This window comes from Physella acuta, unplaced genomic scaffold (genome assembly GCF_028476545.2).
Source record: "Physella acuta isolate Inbredline_101_S28 unplaced genomic scaffold, ASM2847654v3 ptg001276l, whole genome shotgun sequence".
NCBI lineage: Eukaryota > Metazoa > Mollusca > Gastropoda > Physidae > Physella > Physella acuta.
This window is the reverse complement of record NW_026732791.1, coordinates 125583-143038: the sequence shown is the minus strand read 5'-3', so window position 1 is coordinate 143038 and position 17456 is coordinate 125583. Positions and strand designations below refer to the sequence as shown.

General features: G+C 35.3%; 1 protein-coding gene across 3 annotated transcripts; it reads left to right on the top strand.

Moving 5' to 3' along the window:
• The first annotated feature begins 93 nt into the window (after positions 1–93).
• Positions 94–16890, top strand: LOC131957892 (snake venom 5'-nucleotidase). 3 transcript variants are annotated; one of them, XM_059322721.1, is made up of 12 exons: positions 94–375; positions 7124–7272; positions 7911–7986; positions 8883–9023; positions 10664–10877; positions 11920–12105; positions 12538–12735; positions 13396–13527; positions 13880–13996; positions 15083–15247; positions 15692–15895; positions 16654–16890. In XM_059322721.1, exons 2-12 carry the CDS (start codon positions 7148–7150, stop codon positions 16851–16853), a joined length of 1758 nt encoding a protein of 585 aa, XP_059178704.1. In that variant the 5' UTR covers positions 94–375; positions 7124–7147; the 3' UTR covers positions 16854–16890. The 3 variants fall into 3 exon arrangements, with proteins under 3 accessions (XP_059178704.1, XP_059178703.1, XP_059178705.1); XM_059322720.1 differs by having other exon boundaries at positions 94–379; XM_059322722.1 differs by lacking the exons at positions 94–375; positions 7124–7272 and having other exon boundaries at positions 8887–9023.
• Positions 16891–17456: the final 566 nt, after the last annotated feature.

Below are 17456 nucleotides of genomic sequence, written 5' to 3'. Positions count from 1 at the left end.
CTAAATGAAGTATAATACCTGTAAAATGGAACTGTTAGAGAGTTCTTTAAAAATATGATTAAATTAAGCTTAAACATAACTCCGCCATTGTCTGGTCCCAAGTCCAGAATGGGAAAGGAGGAGGGTTTTGGGTTTGGGCTAGCAACCCACCATGTAAAAACAAAAACGCTACAGAAACGGCAACAGATCTAAATCAAACCATCATGGGAGAGCAACCGAGGACCGAGGCAGCTTTGCCTGATATGACGAGTCTAGATGAAAGAAGTACAGGCTACTGGCAAAACCTGGCATGAACTAAAGTGGCTCGCCCAGGACAGGGTGGAATGGCGGAGATTTGTTGTTGCCCTGTACTCCACAGGGAGTGATGAGGATTAAGTAAGTAAGTAAGCTTAAACATGTATGTATTAAAGAATGTGTTTAATTTTACACCCATATGTATGTTATATTGCATTGTTTTTTCAATACAAATAATATTTTTTAAAAAAATAGTGAGCAGATTAACCATCTGTTTTACAAATTGATATAACACTGGTACCAGACGGTGCATTTGTATAAACTTCAAGTAAACAATACCACATGGCCAATTTACTGACACACTTCCCAGCTCGTTTATAATAAATATTTCAATACAATCAGGTAGAAATACGTTTAAGGAAAACCCTTAAGACGAGTAACTTGCTAGAATTATATATAAGCCTTCAAAAAGTGCCCATTGCTTTTTAAATATCTAGTAAACAAAATGAATAAGGTTAATTGTATAGACTAGTATAGAGTAAAAAACTCTGCACTGATGATATAAAGATTTAAAGAAAACACCAAAGAAATACCTGATCACTTGCTGTCACTTAAAAAAGGTTTACAGTGGGATACAATATTCACTTGTATAAAAAAAACACTTTTCATGTTCTATAAATACAAATTTAACAATAGTTTTGGTGCTTTACCAAATCAAATGAAGAACATATTTCTCAATTAACACTTTGTATAATTAGAATCAATATTAAACCTCAAGAAAAACAATTACACCTATTAAGTGGGGAAAAAATTATTATTCACACAAAAATTGAAACACAAGTAGCTAAAATGATTCTTGTAATCTTAATTTAAACGCTCATACAAAAAAAAAACGTGTAACATCAAATGCAATAACTACTTATAGTAATAAAACTAGTACGGCTTTTACGTATCTACTCTAATTTATAAACATTATATATATATATATATATATATATATATATATGTATATATATATATATATATATATATATATATATATATATATATATATATATATTCCTAAATATTAGCTAAATTTAAAATGTGTTGCTCAAACCCAAAAAGCTTCATCAAATTTTTAAAAAGCCAAGGATTATCTAAGTGTTTGTAGTTGCTTTATTGCCATAATTTTCTCTCTAAGTTTCTCTGGGCTAGTTGCTTTACACAATGTTAGATTCAGGTTGGTGAGCCTGGTTTGCATCCTGTGGTTTCATGACATCGGGCAGTTCAGGTGGGCTAGACAAGGGATCAATGTCCAACTCTTCCCATTCACCATCTTCTGTTCTAAAAACAAAACCAACAGTAGCAGGCAGAGGCGTAGCGTTGGGGGGGGGGGGCAGGGGGGGACATATGTCCACGGGCGCCGACCTTAGGGGGCGCCAAAATGGGTTGTAAAAACAAATTAAAATGTCATTTTAGCTGCATATTTGCAGTTTGAGGAGGGTGGGGGTGCAAATCGAAAGTTTGAGGGGGGGGGGGTGCAAATAGAAAGTTGAGGGGGGATGCAAATTGAAAATTTGCTCCAGAGGGGGGCGCCAAATTGAAAGTTTGTCCCCGGGCGCCGGGAAGGGTTGCTACGCCTCTGGTAGCAGGTGACTGAGCTCTAGCCACCGAACTGGTATAACCGTACTCAGACAATAGTTTATTTTCATCAGCTGAGATAGTGTCATCTTTGTATAACCTCATCTGATCTAGTGATACTTTAAGAATTACTTTCATCACCGGCTTGTGAGGACTAATACAGATTTACAATAGTAATATTTCTTTCTTACTTGTAGCCTACTTTCATTCATTTAAGATGGGTTACTTTTTTTTTTATATACTTTTATTTGCAATTAAACAAGTACATCAACATCAAATTTTTCAACATAATTTTGAACATCAAATGAAAACGAAAGGTTTTGCAAATGTACATAATGAATATTTACTTTTTTGGGTTTTTTTTTTTTTTTTTTTTTTTTTTTGCCGCCTGGCGTTTAATAGATTTCCTCACTTGCTGTCTTCCTGCGCGAACATGGAGGCAGCAAGAGTAGGTTGCATGATTATACACATACATGAAATATTATACATATTTAGACAATTTTAATCCTTGCTTGTCGTATTTCCATATTTTCCTGTTTCCTTGATTCACTTGTTTTTCACTTCCGGTTTCTTGGTTTCTTTTAAAATAACATAAAGTACATGACAACATGATCGCTTCTCTGTTTTTGGCCGTGCTTCTTGTGATTAATACGCTCTTGGATTGATAGTGGTTGATTCTTAGTTGGTAGTTGTACTTGGTGAGAGTGAGTTTGGTGTCTTGTCGTTGATGGTGGAGTTGGTCGAATGGTGTAGAACTTGGAGAGGGTGGTTGAGGTAGTGTCCTTGCGTTGAGATGAGGTGTGATGTGCTTGGTGGAAGGGCAAGTTTCGTATATTGTTGTTGGTAGTAGAGTTGTTCGATGAAGTGAAGCTTGGAGAAAATAGTTGAGTTGGGGGGTTCTTGTGTTGAGAGATCTTTCGAAGTGAGTTGCTTTGAAATATTGTTCATTGTGGTTTTGAAGAGGAGTAAATTTGTGACGTAGTCGAGTAATTGAGTTGGGCGAGGTGACGTTGAAGAATGAAGTTTTGCTGATGTTGCTGAGTCGAGGATTTTGAGCTTGGTGAAGTAGTTGAAGTGGGCGAAGTGAAGCTGTTTGACGATTGTTTATTTTAGGTAGGTTGAGTAGTTGGACTTGAGAGATGGTTAGTTGATTTGCTAGTGTTTGACGGAAGCCTCCCACCTAAGATTTCTCCTAGGTGGGTGTCGTCAGAGTGGTAGTGAGCGAGGTAGTTGTGTTTGACGTAGTAGATGAGTTCGATTTGTTGGCGATTGTGACAGACCTCCCACCTAAGATTTCTCCTAGATAGGTGTCGTCAGGCTGAAAAATAGAAGATTGAAAAGTTAGCAACTCGTACATTTGAAGCCACCCAATACAAGTACTGGGTGACTCATCTCGAGGGCATGTGCGCTTCGAGGGATTTGTGGGAGCAACCCCACAGCAGTCGTTGGCGAGATTTGCGTGAGTTGGAGTAGTAGATTTGACCGCCTCTCGGCCCCGGCAGCCAGCCCTAAAAAGGGCTGACCAACCAAAAGGCTAAGAACCATGTAGATCCATAACAGATACTACACTTTGATCTTAGCCCAGGGGTCGGCAACCTGCGGCTCGCGAGCCGCATGCGGCTCTTTTGATATCAAGATGCGGCTCTCCAGCTCCTTGAACAAATACTAATAATCTTAATAAAAAAATAAAATATTTGAATTTAAAAAATGTTAGTGGCTCTTTAAGACCAGGGAAATTTTGAAAATTGTAACTTTTGGCTCTTCCGCTTCAAAAGGTTGCCGACCCCTGGCATAGGCCAGGGGTCGGCAACCTGCGGCTCGCGAGCCGCATGCGGCTCTTTTGATGTCGAGGTGCGGCTCTTCAGTTCAATGGACAAATATTAATAATTATTTTATTTTCTTCTTGAAACTAATAAAAATATTAGTCTGCAACACTCGGTAATGAACGATTTAATAAATGTAATCAATACACTCGCTATTCTATTTGCGAATTTTATTTTATTTTCGCAAATATCTCCCCATGAGTATTCTCAACAGCTCCCTAAAGCTTCATGGCGATCGGATGAAAGGTGTAGTAATGAATAAAAGACAAACAGACACACACGCACTTACATACTACATACATTGATATATATATATATATATATATATATATATATATATATATATATATATATATATATATATATATATATATATATATATATATATATATACATACATATATATATATATATATATATATATATATATATATATATATATATATATATATATATATATATATATATACCTAATCCTAATCAAAGATCATAATATTAAAATAAAAATGTTAAAAATGTTAGTGGCTCTTTAAAAGCTGGGAAATTTTGAAAATTGTAACTTTTGGCTCTTCCGTCTCAAAAGGTTGCCGACCCCTGTCTTAGCCAAAAGGCCGAGAAGCTTTTTTTGGGTTACTTATACATAGAAAAATGACGAGTCATCATCCGCGAACAAATTAAATAAATTATCATTTATTAAATAGTTGAGTTTATATATTTTTTATTCTGTTTTCCTCGATGATTTTAATCATACACAAATAATTGTTAACCAATAGTAAGCAAGCAATATAAATTAAAAATAAAACAAACAAAATTTTAACAAAACCAAGATTGTCATAAGAACGACACAATCATGTTCAAATAACAATTAATTTATGTTAAGATATTCAGGAAAAACTGACCTTCTTACCTCCCATAAGTGAAATATACAGCCTTCATTGCCCTTCTTACCTCCCGTGTAACTGTCCAATACGCTGTTTAAATATTTTGTGTTGACTCTAAATTACATATTTAAAGTTTATGAATGTCAGCGATGGTGAAAGATCCCCGGGGGAGCACTCCACAACTCGTTAACAAGTATCGTAGTCAACTTTTGCAGTCAATTGAATTTACTGATTTCTTAAGTCCATACTGCGGAACTATACCTTCTATATAACCTATCATGGTAGACATTCACAGTAAAATAATCATACTTTCTATACAGTGTTTCCACCTACCTACCCACCCATCCAGCCACCCGTCCATCCACCCACAGGCAGATAATTGTGAACTAAGACCTAATACTTGAATGTAAAAAAAGATTTGTTTACCTCCCGCTTTGTGAGATCCACCGAACCGTGATGCTGAAGGAGGTCACCCATACCCCACCCACACATTGTTACGCCCCCATGGAATTCCTTGTTTTGGTCGATCTAGACCAGTATTTTACATTCTGTGTGTTTATACCTAAACTTGTATTAGAATTTTATTATATATATATATATATATATATATATATATATATATATATATATATATATATATATATATATATATATATATATATATATGCCCTATATATATATATATACAGGCCCTATATATATAAAAATAGGCCATATATATATATATATATATATATATATATATATATATATATATATATATATATATATATATAGGGCCTAAATATATAGGACCTATATATATATATATATATATGCCCTATATATATATATATACAGGCCCTATATATATAAAAATAGGCCATATATATATATATATATATATATATATATATATATATATATATATATATATATATATATATATATATATATATATATACTCTTCTAAAAAGTCACCTTGATCGATATATCTTGCAAACGTTATCAACAGTTTTAAGAAAACACTAATCATTTTTTAAATTGTCCCATATAGTACGATTTTGCCCAGATTTAGAGATGAGTAGCGATGTTAATGTTTCTCTTTTATTTAAAATTAAAACTGTCCACCCCCTCTCTTCTTCTAAATGACCAAAGCTCCCACTCACGTGACGCCCGTACCATTTCACGGAACACTGATCTAGAATGAACCGTTACTAGCAGAGAATATCTTTTACTACATTGGCAGTCACCTTAAATAATCCCTTCCTCCTAGACCAGTTGTGCAACTAAGGTCACCTTTTTGTTATGCGTTAGTTTTTTTTTCTTAGAACTGAAATAACTCCTCAAGTTGTTGACCGAAATATTATTTTGTTCTCCGTGGTGCGGAACCCCAATAGGTGGGAGGGTTCGACGGTCTCCTACGCACCGTTACGCTCCACGGGCAGGGTTTATTTTTTCGTTCCGTCTTTGACAAACTAGGAGAGGTTTTTGTTAGTAAGAATAGGTTACCGGTTATATAATCTGAATTCAAGGTCATCCACCATCCCCTACAGTACTTAAAAATGCAGCCTTTAGTACGTCTTCCGGCATTTACATCAAAACATTTACTGGATCCTGGCGCAGGTCATACAAAAATTTCAATTTTTTAGATATATAATTTGATCTATCTTTAACAATAATATTTGAAAGTTATTTTTAAAATCTTAAGTTATATGATGAATTTTATATTTATGCTGTATTAGTTTAAATTAGTAATCTGGTTTAAGTAAATTACTTTGATGTGTATAACAAAAAGTTAAATTTTAAAAAAAAAGTAATTTAATGCTTCTTATGAAAGTTTAATTTTATATTTATGGTAGATCTGTACCCCGCTTTAAAATATAGTCTTGACTCGTGAAAGGGTTTCATTAGAAATTAGCTGCTTATTATTTCATTGATTGAGATGGTCATTATTTCCTTGATTGAGATGCTCATTATTTCCTTGATTGAGATGATCATTATTTCCTTGATTGAGATGCTCATTTTTTCCTTGATTGAGATGCACATTATTTTATTGATTGAGAAGTTCATTATTTCCTTGATTGAGGTGCCCAATATTTCCTTGATTGAGATGCTCATTTTTTCCTTGATTGAGATGCTCATTATTTTATTGAGAAGTTCATTATTTCCTTATTTTTATGTGTCCTGATTAGTTAGCATTTATCTGACTTAGGGACTTCAAGTTGATGATTTGGATTGTGTATATACGGCCTCATATATTTTCTTCACATATCTCGAGTGTGATGCTTGGGGCAACATACACTTTCTTGCCGTTACACCATAGTGATACACGTGTATACACTGCTAGAATGTGCTACTTGGGGCTACATACACTTTCTTGCCGTTACACCATAGTAATACACGTCTATACACTTATAGAATGTGATACTTGGGGCCACATACACTTTCTTTGCACTTGGAACCAAATGTACTTTGTTCCCTCTGCATAAGATAAATTGAATCTCACTACTTCTCCACTTATTTAAACTCTAAACTACGCTTGTATCCTTACAAACTCAAATTTGATGATTTCTACTGTAGCGACCCATACCTTCCACACTGACCATGTCTCCCACCCCACTCTACTTCACCGCGCTAATCTGTGTGTGGTTGTCTGCTACACGTGCAGACTTCAGCCTCACTCTACTGCACACGAACGATGTCCACTCCAGGATCGAGGAATCGGATAAGTATGTGTCAATGTGTAAATAGGGGTGGTCCGAACATCAACAGTTGCTAGCAATTGTACGCGTCTTCCGTTATTGTTACATGTCACAAAATTGGTCACACTGTAATCCAACATATAGAGTTCTAGCCTAAAGCATGTTTATCTATTTATCGTCATATTAAATAAACATGCCATGGCAGACTATAAGGATAAAAGGGTGGTTAATATTTTTTTCAAAATTAAGAAAGTAAAGTTTCCTTTCGAACATAACCGTTCATCGGGGTATGTGTCCACTGCATATTAAATGATAGTGTGGTCCTGGATCTGTCTAATGGGAGTCAAATAACCGGATTTGAACTCGGGACTTTCGAGTTAGCAGTCGTATGCTCTACCATTCGACCACGTCGTCCAAAAACATTTTAAAATTTATCTTAATTTAAAAAAAAAAAAAAAGGAAAATATATTGAAGAGAGGCTACGATTAAAATTTGACACAACCTTAAATACCAATATAACGTAACAACACTGGTCGTTTTAAGGAAACATGACATATGAAAATTCCCTGAACTCATTGAATGAAACGAGGTAGGCCTACCCACAACAACGATATTAACCCATTCATCCCTGTGTCAGAATTACAAAACAACTTTTGTTTTTCCAGGAGTAGCGCCCCCTGTACACCCCAGCTGGCGGCGGCCAATAACTGTTTTGGTGGCGTAGCTAGGATTCGAACTATGGTAAGTTATCGTAACTAAATGTTTGCTTTTTACTAGTGAATGTTTTGGAAACAACTGATTAGAAGTTATTTTGACCTTTTGTTACAAAATGTTATCTAAATTGTTTCAAACGGTCTTTCACAATCCAGCTTAATAATTTGTGTGGTTACACTTCTACATTGTCTGTAAATAAATGTAAACTTTCTAAAATATTCTGATTAAAAATAATTAATAAATCTAGTTGTAAGGTGGTGATAGAATTATAGATTTCTGACTAGCGAAAGACAATCAGTGTCGATCGTGTAATTAACTATATAACTTGGTTTTTAGAACGGTGACTTGTTTGTGTTGATTTTATTTCTACTGCGGTCAAGGCCATTGATTGAATTTTTATTTAAGTTTATTCCGTAGCATAGTTTATTCAATGTACAATTTGTCAATTAATTGTAATCGTTTGTTTTATCGAGTGTTTATTTTTTTTTGTATTTAGACTAGACTAGCTTAAAAATTAGTTTTAAAATTACATTTCTTTTATCAAGACCTCCAACACAGTCCAATGTGTTAGAATTCTTTTTGATATGTAGCAGCACTATAACAAGAGATATTCAGCTGTTTATCAGTTTTAAAATGTTCATCTCTAATCTAAATATTTCGGAGTTTGCCTTAATGTGCACGGCCCTTAAAATGCTTTATATTTATGAACATTCTATTTGAAAGAACTTACTTATCTATGTTTAAAAAGAAATAAAAATAACAAAGACTTTAAATAGCACATAGGTAATAGAAAAACGTCTTGAAAGCTTGTTTATTCTTTTTGGTTTACCGGTCTTTCGGTTTTTCCGGCCCCCGGTTAACCGGTCGACCGTGAAGTATTGCACTGAAGGCTGACGTAAAAGAGTGCTTTCATTTTGCTTCAGGTAGAAAAGAAAAGAGCCGAACACGTCAACCACACGATACTTCTGGACGCCGGAGACCAGTTCCAGGGAACTCTGTGGTTCTACCAGTTTGGTGGAATAGTCAGCGCTCAGTTCATGAACCTGATAAGATACGACGCCATGGTAAATATCAATTTTAAACATCTTGAAATTACTCCACCCCGCCCCATCAACGCACACTATAATTAAAAGATGTATGACGCTTTCAAAACTTGGCCTTACTTACTACAACAAAAACAGTCCAAAGTACGCTACCGAAATGACACGACAGAATATCTCCAGTCACCAATTTCTATAGTCAACGTTTGCTTAACAAATCCGCAGGCTACTTGATTAATGCAGAATATAACAAATTAAAAGATTTCAAAGAAGCTGTTGACACTTTTTTAGAATGTTTTCAACAGTCGTGAATACATTTAATTGAATACACAGTCACCAATCTATATATATAATTCTCATCTTGGAGACGATAGAAAACACCAAGCTGTAAGCGCGCTCCCTACCACACCCACCCCTACATGGTCTGGTGAGCTGTGGTTCACGCTAAATGTTTACAATCGTAGAGCCGGGTTTAGTGACGGCTATTAGGGGCAGATAATTTAGTTTGAAACGATTTTAAACTTAGGGGAGGTAACTAAGAGGAGTTTACTTTCACGGGGGTGGGTGGTGGTGGGATATGGGCTGTAGTTGGGGACAGGATGGGGGGGGGGTTATCGTCCTTAACGAGCTACTGATAGTATTATAAAGCAAATATTTTCAGCGGCAGCGTTGGTACTGTCGAATTCACAAATTATGAATTGCTGAAAAGTAGAAAATAAAACAACTAAATAGCGGCGTACGATACACTGCGGGTCGGCTCGTATTCTACATTTTCACTATTGAAATGTTTTACATAACGAGTTACAATGCTTTTTCGACGAAAAGCATAAAATTAAAAAAAAAAACACTTAAGTTTAATCTGAAATATTTTTTTGTATAAATAAAACAAATTGAAAATAAACAAATCTTCAAAAATCTGACAAATCACTTTTATATTCCCCTCCTCAGTCCCTGACCCACGTGACTGTTCTTGGCTTGTTCTGTGTCAAGTATTTCTTTAGTTGTTCATATTTACACAACAACTCGAGATAAAGACAGACTAAATGTGATGTTATATAATAATAATAAATCAACCCTTAACCCTTATTGGAGTCGTTGGGGCACCACAGTGTGGTGTGTCTAGGGCTAAGTGTCCCATGGCGGCGCACACCACCCTCCATGCCTGACAACCACCGTATACCTCTATCAAGGTGGCTCGCCCTAGTCACGAACACGTAGCCGATGAAGTTCATCTAGGAACTGCTGCAGCCTGATGGTGACCTTTTACTAGAAGGCCATACGCCCAGTGATGCCGTGCAGAGTTTCTTCCATGCATCTCTTCGGGGGAAAACTTTTTTACCCACCCCCCCCCCCCCCCGAACGAAATGGAATTTATATAATTTATATAGAAAATATATACTTTTAACAGTGCCCGCCCCCCCCCCCCCCCCCCCCCCCGAAGAAAGTCTACCGCCCCCCCCCCCCCCGAAAATTTCAAGTGATTCCCCCCCCCCCCCCTCCACCGGAGAAAAAAGTCTGGAAGAAACACTGATGCCGTGTTAGCATCAGTTGTTTCATTTAGGAGTGTAGTGAATGTTATATTGTAATAAAGGAGTACAAAAAAATGCCTCTGTAAAGTATAAATAAATAAAACAAAATATATTTAAAGCATTCTATATTTACAGACTGTGGGTAACCACGAATTTGACGAGGGTGTCGACGGCCTCGAACCTTTCGCCAAAAACTTGTCATTCCCTCTGCTGTCAAGTAACATGAAACTTGACAACACGCCACAGCTGAAAAACATCATCAAGAAATCAACGGTTCTTACGGTCGCCGGGGAGAGGATAGGTGTGGTCGGGTACACCACCCCGGAGACGGCATACACTTCGTTTCCAGGTGAGTTAGAAGGTGGATGAATAGGACACTGTAGGGCTAATGTGAAGAATCACTTAGAAGTGGGCTATTTCTAGAGAATAGTAAATACTGCCCCATAAGTCATAGATATGCAATTCTCAAGCAGCCAGACAAGGACTCCGATGTTTTAAATATTGAAGCTTTTACTACAACAAAGAATCATTTTAGCATAAATTTAAAAAAACCAACAAATTTTCTTCCAAAACACTTCTTATATATTCTGAATTGCAAGATCCACACTTACGAGATTGTAAATACAATTTTTAAAACGTTATGATCTAAGCCACTAATCTGTATAGAACACACACACACACACACACACACACACACATATATATATATATATATATATATATATATATATATATATATATATATATATATATATATATATATATATATATATATATATATATATATATATATATATATATATATATATATATATATATATATATATATATATATATATATATATATATATATATATATATATATATATATATATATATATATATATATATATATATATATATATATATATATATAAATATATATATATATATATATATATATATATATATATATATATATATATATATATATATATGTCTAAGCCACTAATCTATATAGCACACACAAACACACACACACATATATGCCTAAGCCACTAATCTATATAGCACACACGAACACACACACACACACACACACATATATATATATATATATATATATATATATATATATATATATATATATATATATATATATATATATATATATATATATATATATATATATATATATATATATATATATATATATATATATATATATACATATTATTAACATTCGTTTTTGTGAGCTCGGCGTTCCCTTTACAGCGAAAATCTGACTCCCTACTATCATACCCCTTTTATTTGGACATTATTTCTTACCAATGTGGTCAGCGTTCTATGTAACCCATCACTGACACCAACCAAATACCACTCTACATCCGAGGTTTAAACATGAATTTTAGAAACCGTGGAGTTGCTGCCAGAATTGGAGGCTGTACAGGCGGAAGTGAACAACCTGACGGCACAGGGGATTAACAAGATTATCGCCCTTGGTCACTCTGGATACTCTTTTGATGTTGAATTGGGGAAAAAGTTGACCGATGTGGACATCATTGTTGGTGGACATACGCATTCTTTTCTCTTTAATGGTAAAATAACACGTTTTTTAAAACGGTTTTCGCATTTCTACCTTTTAAAGTATATCAGTAGTGTTACATAGTAGGTCTTCTATACTATTTTAGAATAGGGCAAAATTGTCTAAATGAAACATTTTTAACTTCGACGTTTATTTTTTTAAATATTTACGAAGTGTAATTAACAATTTAACTTGGTTTTGAGAACGGTGACTTGTTTGTGTTGATTTTATTTCTACTGCGGTCAAGGCCGTTGATTGAATATTTATTTTATTCAGTGCTATCATAAGTGGAACAGCCTATATAGATTACTTGAATTTCTTTTTAATATAAGGTTCTCAAAATGTCTATGAGAAAAACCCAGACACAATATCATGTAGGCATAAAATAACATATTTTACCTCTTCGAGAACTGCATTAGGAACTCTTCAATTATTTATTTTCCAGGCACCGGCCCGTCCACGGAAACAATCGAGGGCGTGTACCCGACTGTTGTAAACTCCAAGACCGGGGACACTGTCCTCGTTGTTCAGGATTACGCTTATGGCAAATATCTAGGGGAGCTAAATGTGGTCTTTGATGACGTTGGGAAAGTCAAATCATGGACGGGAAATCCAATTTTGTTAGACGGCAACGTCACGCAAGGTGAATTTATTTTAAAGCCTTCAATAAAATTGAGTCCAAGTGTTGATTATTCTGATTATATTCTTCTAAACAATTTGCTTAAAATTTAATCACTACTGTCACTTCCAAACTTAATTTTTTTTCTACCCATAATCAGAGAAGTCGTGTCACTATGTTGGTTATTACACCGTGCGGTAGCTCAATAGGGCTGGTAAGTAGGTCACCAACCAGTTCTATGGCTCATGCAGATTTTTATTTGGTTGGTGACCTACTTACCAGCCCTATTAGGGTGCTATTTGGGGGTTATGTAAAGTATATTTGTATTTTTATTTCCTTTTTTTTTAACATACTGAAGTAAGGTCATTTAGGTATTGATGTCACACGCAAGGCCCTCGTTCATACTCATCATAGTGTGTGTCTCTTGTGTGTTAGAGCTTGTCATATGATTAGTATGAGAGTAAGAATATCTTAAAGGTCATTATCCGCCTTTCTAATATATTAATATAACGAATCAATCGGTGGCTACTAATACTTTGTAAGCCTATCTTAACTTCTCACTTGTAAGTTTTAACACATTATTGAAGAAATAAACCCAGAATTATTCGAAGGTGTATTATTATTTTTTATGTAACAATATACTTTAGATCTATTTTTAAAATTCTGATTGCAATTATGTCTTAGATAATGAGACCCTGGCGTTAATCAACACCTACCAGCCGCAGGTTGAAGAGTTTAAGAAAACTGTGGTGGGAGAGACCTATGTTTTACTCAAGGCCGATAAGAATCTGTGTCGTATGGTGGAGTGTAACATGGGTGGGTTATATTTCTTTTTTTTTTAAAGTACTTTCAATGCTTGCCATCAAACAAATAACAAATCTTCAGAAATTTTGTCATAAAATAATCCTCCCTGATATATGATAATTCAAGATATAGTTTTCTTTCTGTTGTTAGAATCAAGTTCGTGTTGTATCATGAATACGGGTTTACTCACATTATACATCACAACAAAACTTTAAAAAATTGAAAACACATCTAAAGCGCTGTGGGATTTATTTATTTATTCTAAATATTTAGATGTATGTACACTACAACGACTGTGGCTTAGGAATTTAACATTCACATATTTAGAAAAATTTAAAATTCTTTTCTACATTTTTGGTTGCAGGAAATCTAATCACAGACGCCATGATACATCACAACTTGCGTCGTTTCAACGGCACTTGGACTGATGCAGGGATTGCGTTGATGAATGGAGGTAGTATACGAGCATCCATCAATATAGGTAAAACATTTCATCATGATACATTTTTAAGTATTCCCACAGTGTTTTTAAAGTTAAAATAATTCAAGTTTTAAGCTGAAAAAAAATGTATTCATGACGAGTAATGAGCCGCTAAATTGCTAATTAATTATCTCGAGCTCAGTATCTCGTTTAAATTATAAAGCGGCGTCCTAAGGTCTAGCCATACCAAGTGGGTTGACCTGTGCTCAAGTAGACGAGATTAATGCGATTTGTTATCAGTGTTTCTTCCAGACTTTTTTCTCCGGGGGGGGGGGGGGGGCACTTGAAATTTTCGGGGGGGGGGGGGGGGTAGACTTTCTTCGGGGGGGGGGGGGCGGGCACTGTTAAAAGTATATATTTTCTGTATAAATTTTATAAATTTCATTTCGTTCGGGGGGGGGGGCGGGCACTGTTAAAAGTATATATTTTCTGTATAAATTTTATAAATTTCATTTCGTTCGGGGGGGGGGGGGGGCGGTAGAATTTTTTCGGTAGTGGGGATTCGCCCCCCCCCCCCCCGAAGAGATGCCTGGAAGAAACTCTGTTGGTTATTGTCTTGGCTACAGCATAAAATTCATGTCATTGCAGCTGAAACAGCTAAATTAAGTGTTGTCTGCTTGTTCTAATAGATAATTACCTTTGCTGCTCCTCGTAGTAAACAAGAGTTTGCAGAGCATACATCATTCGTCGTCATTGTTTTCTTTTTGTGCCTAAGACACATGGTACCGCCACAAAAAGCTCCCTCCACTTTTGTCGGTGTCCGGAAATTTTCCTGGCACTTCCCCAAGACAGTCCTGCCTCTGTCAGCTGCTTCCCCGCCGTGCACCTTCAAGTTTCCCTTGGCCTCCCCTTCATTTATTTTTCATAGAGGCGTCCAGTTTAGCGCCGTTTCTGTAATATCACCAAGATCCATTCTTAGGACATGCCCCATCCAGCGCCATCTTCTATCACTTCGTAACCTGCTTCCATTTCCATCTCTCCTAGTATCCTATCATTATATATGATGTTAAGCCAGTGGATGTATTTTATCCTTAGCAAGCACTTACTTTGGAAAGAGTCCAATAACACTAATTTTATCAACCCCAGGGAACATCACAACAGAGAATGTTATCTTTGTCCAGCCGTTTAGAAATGAAATTGAAATCGTTGAAGTTACCGGACAAACACTTCTTGACGTGTTTGAGTACTGTGCTAGTAAATGGGTCAACGCCACTGGCGGAGGTGGATTTGGTGGTTTTATGCAAGTGTCGGGTAAGTGGCATTTATCTGTTGCTTTACTTCAATGTAATGTTGGAGTTGTGTGAAAGCTTTGCAACACCATCTTAGCTGATTTAAAAGGATTTGTATACGCATGGCATTTTTCTTTCAAATCTCACCCTTCGGCTTCGCTTATTCTCATTAAGTTACCTTTACAAAGTTTTCGAAAAATTCGTATTACTCATTAGTATGTTTAAGAATTCGATTATTTACTATCATATCATATTTAAAGCAATTTATATTGTGTTTGTTCTTTTAATATCCGTTATACAATTAACTTTTATTTTTTCTATATTGTGTGGATTGTTTATATGTTGGCGAACTACTTAGAAATACACAAATGCGTTTACAAATTAATGTGGAATTTTTAACGTTAAGGCTATCTAGTATTCTAACGTTATTGAAGTCGCAACAGGATTAACTTAATCTCTACCGCAGGCATGAGAGTGACGTACAACATGGATCGTCCAGTGGGTCAGAGAGTTCACGAACTTCTGGTCACCTGCACACAGTGCGACATTCCCAGGCTGGAGAACGTCCAAGTAGACAAACACTACAAGATACTGGCCACAAACTTCATCATCAACGGTGGCGACGGCTATGACGTGCTGAAGAATAACATAATCAGCAGGATTTATTTAGGTGAGGATAAGGGTGGATCGCAAGTGGACTCATTTTAAAGCCTCGAGTTCGATTCTCTGATTCTCGCACCTTCAATAAATACACAGGTCATTTCATTAGCTGAACACAAACATTGATATTAATTATTTAAATACATATCCTATAAATCTAAACTTTAAATTTTAAGAGCAACTAGCAGCCCTGACTGTCAAATTTAAAACATACAATTAATTTTAGTATAGTGTAGAGAAAATTGGTCACAGTATGTATATTTATCTCCTTGCCAAAGTAAATATGCTCAGAGTAAACGGTATGTCGTTCTAAACACGCCTACTATCTTAGTGAATGAATTGTTATAACACAACTTCTATGACATTGTTGATCCCAGCAAAATACAAAAAAAAGTGAATACTTTAGAATTAACAAAACATGACTACAAATGACGTACTTGTCTTTACAAATAAACAAATACCTTTGATAAAAAAACCTACAATTTTTATTATTGTCTTCACTTTTACAGTTAACCAAATAAGGTCCTTTGGCTTTGATTACCTTAAACATAACGTGGGATGGTTTATTTTTCCTCTCGTTTCATTTTTCTCTATTGGGAAGGATTTTATAAGTCACTTATAATATTATAATATTTCAGTTAATTTTCGAATTAAAACTCTAGATTTGAGATTGAAATCAAAAGTTAATATTCTTATTCTTTTTTTTTCATGTTTAAAAAATAATGTCCCTCTCTATTTGACTTTGGTTGTTGTAAAAATATATTCCAGGAGACCTTGACATAAACATCCTGATGAGCTATGTCCAAAAGTTCAGCCCCATAACAACTGGGCTACAAGATCGGGTCCGGTTCGTCTCTGATTCTGTTGGCAGCTGCCCAACAACCAACGGATCAACGAAACCCATTTTCTTCTCCATTGTGTTTTTCGTGCTATTATCATTTGTCATGACATGTGTTATTTTCTATTAAAGGTGTTTATATTCTAAAAAAATTGAGCACAAGTTCAGATTCAGTTTTAGATTTACGGTGAGTTTTACATTAGGTTTAGGTTAAGAGAAAAAGAAACATTTGCCAAGGCCCTGTTGTAAATTTTGCCTCAACGGGCCAATAGTCTAGTATAGTATAAAACTCCTGTTACTAAATTTCTGACATGTACTTTTTCATTCATGGAAAATGGTTTAATTATACATTATACACAACGTCTAATTTCATTTTTATTTTTAAACCTGAAACAGATGATCAATTATTGATTAAATGGTCTGTGTTGAGAGGGGTCTAGGGAAGTCTAAACAACGAACCTCATACACAAAAAAATTAGATTCATAATCAAAGAGCATTTTATGTGGGTTGGGTTGGGGGACATTGACTTATAAGAAGAGCTGAAATAAATTTGGGATTAAAAAAATAATAATATTACACACCACAAGATGGCTGTCGTTAGCTATCTAATCTAAGGGGGTAACGGCTGAAGACAAATATCGCTAATAGGGTCCTTTAGGCGAGGGGAAATTTATCATTAGTAAAGGTAGGGTAAAGGTTGTAGGCACAGAGGCGGTGAAAACTATTCGTGTT